Source organism: Colobus angolensis, unplaced genomic scaffold, assembly GCF_000951035.1.
Source record: "Colobus angolensis palliatus isolate OR3802 unplaced genomic scaffold, Cang.pa_1.0 Scaffold208, whole genome shotgun sequence".
In the NCBI taxonomy this organism is placed as follows: Eukaryota; Metazoa; Chordata; class Mammalia; order Primates; family Cercopithecidae; genus Colobus; species Colobus angolensis.
Genome location: NW_012115244.1, coordinates 630248 through 634625, shown reverse-complemented (window position 1 = coordinate 634625; position 4378 = coordinate 630248). Strand labels below are relative to the sequence as shown.

The 4378-nt window shown below is 54.5% G+C and overlaps 1 protein-coding gene across 1 annotated transcript in view; it reads right to left on the bottom strand.

Annotated features, from left to right (window-relative positions):
* The window catches only part of TUBGCP6 (tubulin, gamma complex associated protein 6), a 31933-nt gene that overhangs the window by 20704 nt on the left and 6851 nt on the right, over positions 1-4378 (bottom strand). Inside the window, exon 3 of the mRNA XM_011942240.1 lies at positions 2042-2252. Coding sequence (XP_011797630.1) covers positions 2042-2252 — 211 coding nt within the window. The remainder of the gene's footprint in view (positions 1-2041; positions 2253-4378) is intronic.

The following is a 4378-nucleotide window of genomic DNA, read 5'->3' as shown; positions in this document are numbered from 1 at the left end:
TGTACTCCAGCCTGGGAGACAGAGTGAGACTGTGTCTCAAAAAGAAAAGAAAAATGCAAAATAGAAAAACAATAGAGAGAACCAAACAAAAAGTTGGATCTTTGAAAAGATCAACAAAATTGACAAGTCTTAGCTAGAATAATTAAGAAAAAAGATGACTATGGGCTGGGAGCAGTGGCTCATGCCTGTAATCCCAGCACTTTGGGAGGCCAAGGCGGGCGGATCACGAGGTCAGGAGATCAAGACCATCCTGGCTAACACGGTGAAATCCCATCTCTACTAAAAATACAAAAAACTAGCCAGGCGTGGTGGCGGGCGCCTGTAGTCCCAGCTACTCAGGAGGCTGACGCAGGAGAACGGCATGAACCTGGGAGGCGGAGCCTGCAGTGAGCCGAGATCGCGCCACTGCACTCCAGCCTGGGTGACAGAGCAAGACTCCGTCTCAAAAAAAATTAAAAAATTAAAAAAAATTTTTTTAAAAATATGACTATGAAAGAGAAAAAAATCAAATTACTAAAATCAGAAATGAAAAATAGGGGCCAGGCATGGTGGCACACACCTGTAATCCCAGGACTTTGGGAGGCCGAGGTGGGTGGATCACTTGAGGTCAGGAGTTTGAGACCAGCCTGGTCAACACGGTGAAACCCCATCTCTACTAAAAATACAAAAATTAGCCAGCCATGGTGGCGTGCACCTGTAATCCCAGCTACTCGGGAGGCTGAGGCAGGAGAATTGCTTGAACCTGGGAGGCGGAATTTGCAAATGAGCCGAGACCATGCCATTACACTCCAGACTGGGCAGCAGAGCGAGACTCTGTCTCAAAAAAGAAAAGGAAAAGAAAAAATGAGCTGAGTGTGGTGGCACATGCCTGTAGTCCCAGCTACACAGTAGGCTAAGGTGGGAGGATTGAGATGCAGCCCAGGAGGTCGAGGCTACTGTGAGCTGTGTCGGGGCCACTGCACTCCAGCATGGGCGAAAGAGTGAGACCCTGTCTCAAAAAACGAGAAAGCGTCAGGGTTGGTGCCACACAATAAGGCTATCCCCACAACAGACAAGATGAGCTGCAAGAACGGTGTTGAGAACAGGCGCCGGCAGCAGCTGGAGCTTGCTGGTGAGCACTTTTCTGGGGCAGTCACTGGCTGTGCTTCTAGTCCATTCTGAAGTCTAAGAATGGCCACCATAAAAGAACATTCTTTTTTTTTTTGAGACGGAGTCTCGCTCTGTCGCCCAGGCTGGAGTGCAGTGGCGCGATCTCGGCTCACTGCAGGCTCCGCCTCCCAGGTTCATGCCGTTCTCCTGCGTCAGCCTCCTGAGTAGCTGGGACTACAGGCACCCGCCACCTCGCCTGGCTAATTTTTTGTATTTTTAGTAGAGACGGGGTTTCACCGTGTTAGCCAGGATGGTCTTGATCTCCTGACCTCGTGATCCGCCCGCCTCGGCCTCCTAAAGTGCTGGGATTACAGGCGTGAGCCACCGTGCCCGGCCAGAACATTTAAGACCAAAGAAAGAGATAAGCACTTAAATGAAAAAGCTGCAGAACAAGATTTCCTATTTCTGAATAAATCCATTTACTGCTTCAGTGCCCAGCAAGAGGGCTGGCTAAACTGCAGCTGGTGCCAGAACCAGCAAGTCCCGGACCCATCACGGATGACACCGCGGCCCAGTGAGAAGAGCAGCGCAGGCCCCAATCTTGGGACGCTCTCGGCAGGCAGGTGCTCCTCCGGAGTGATGGGAAGGCTCGGAAGGCACCTGGCACTTCTCCAAGATGGAAATGGAAATGGGGGAAGGGACATTTCCCACCGCTTCGCCGACAGCAATAAACATGTTATTTCTCTGCAGTTTTTTAAAAGAATGTTAACACTTTTTAGAACCAAAATGGGATGATGCTGGCTATCATCACTGGTGGCCCTTGAAGATGGCCTTCCCTGCCACTCCCCACTCCCTGCACTGGGGCTTGTTCTGCCCTGTAAAGGGCTGGGCAGTGCCTGGTGGAAAGGGGGCCAGCCCCACGCTGCTGTGGCTGGGAGTGAGCAGCTCTCACCTGGCAGAGGGAAAACGTGGCAGACACGACCCCAATCAAGACGTTCAGCACATCTTTCACCAGCTCACACTCCTTCACCAGCACGGGCTGCGGGGCCTGTAGGACACCCGCAGCAAGCAGCTGAAGCTCCCCTTGGCGGAGCCTGCAGAACTTGTCGAAAGCGTCCCTTCCAGCCTCTGTCAAGTAAGGCTCCTCTCTGTGGCCAGGGGGGCTGCGAGGGGGGCAGAAGAGAGGCCATGAGCAGATGTGATGACCTGCACCTCAGCACCAGCATGCTTTCTCTCAGGAATGGGCACGAACAGAAGAACGAAAGTGATTCAAAACAATAAACTCTAAGAAACGCAGCCACATACAAATGCCAACTCACTACCCAGCCTTTTGTGGATGATACTGCTGTGAACACCAGCACAATCAATGCTATCAGGACAACTCATGTGGAAATGTGTCCAGGGCACCTGCCTGGGGTCCTGGGCATGGCCGGGGGTATCCGAATGGCCCAGCCCTGGAAAAGCACCCCAGGCCACGCCAGTGGCCCTTAGGGTGGTGACTCACTCATAAAGTATTCTTCTGTTAGAAACAAAACAAGGTTTGTACACCCATGTACACAGCAGCGTCCACAACCCTGTTCACGGCAGCATCATCCACGCCCAGGTCCACGGCAGCATCCACACCCATCCACGGCAGCATCATCGACAACTGTCCACAGCAGCATCCACACCCAGGTCCATGGCAGCATCATCCACACCCATTCATAGCAGCAGCATCCACACCCAGGTCCATGGCAGCATCATCCACAACCCCGTCCACGGCAGCATCCACACCCCTGTCCACAGCAGCAACAGTCACACCTGTCCAGGGCAGTATCCACACCCCTGTCCACGGGAACATCCTCCACACCCCCATCCATGGCATCATCCACAGCCCCGTCCATGGCAGCATTCACATCCCTGTTCACGGCAGCATCATCCACACCCCGGTGCATGGCAGCATCATACACACCCCTGTCCACAGCAGGATCCACACCCAGGTCCACAGCATCATCCACACTCCTGTTCACGGCAGCATCCACATCCCTGTCCACGGCAGTATCCACACCCCCGTCCACGGCATCATCCACACCCCCGTCCATGGCATCATCAACACCCCCATCCACGACAGCATCCACACCCCAGTCCATGGCAGCATCCACACCCCCGTCCATGGCATCATCAACACCCCCATCCATGACAGCATCCACACCCCAGTCCATGGCAGCATCCACACCCCAGTCCATGGCAGCATCCACACCCCAGTCCATGGCAGCATCCACACCCCAGTCCATGGCAGCATCCACACCCCAGTCCATGGCAGCATCCACATCCCCGTCCACAGCAGCATCATCCACACACCCGTCCACAGCAGCATCATCCACACTCCTGTTCATGGCAGCATCCACACCCGTTCACGACAGCAGCATCTACATCCCTGTCCACGGCAGCATCCATGCCCAGGTCCATGGAAGCATCCACATGCCCGTCTACAGCAGCACGCACACCCCCTATCCACAGCAACATCATCCACAATAGCCAGGGGTAGAGGAGCCTGAGCACCCAGCAGAAGAGGATAAATACAGGTGGCCCATGCAGACCCCCGCCCATCATTCAGCCTTAAAAAGGAAGGCAGCAGGCCGGGCGTGGTGGCTCAAGCCTGTAATCCCAGCACTTTGGGAGGCCGAGACGGGCGGATCACGAGGTCAGGAGATCGAGACCATCCTGGCTAACACGGTGAAACCCCGTCTCTACTAAAAAACAGCAGGCCGGGCGTGGTGGCTCAAGCCTGTAATCCCAGCACTTTGGGAGGCCGAGACGGGCGGATCACGAGGTCAGCAGATCGAGACCATCCTGGCTAACACGGTGAAACCCCGTCTCTACTAAAAAATACAAAAAACTAGCCGGGCGAGGTGGTGGGCGCCTGTAGTCCCAGCTACTCAGGAGGCTGAGGCAGGAGAATGGCGTGAACCCAGGAGGCGGAGCTTGCAGTGAGCTGAGATCTGGCCACTGCACTCCAGCCTGGGCGACAGAGTGAGACTCCGTCTCAAAAAAAAAAAAAAGGAAGGCAGCTCAGACACATTCTCCAGAAGGGACGGCGCTCAAGGATGCCACATGGAGTGCAATGAGCCATCACAAAACGCTGTGCGACTCCACTTACATGAGGTCCCTACAGTGGCCAAAATCCTAGAGACAGAAAGTGGAGGCCGGGCGCGGTGGCTCACACCTGTAATCTCAACACTTTGGGAGGTCAAGAAAGGCAGATCACGAGGTCAGGAGTTCAAGACCAGCCTGGCCCACACAGTGAAAC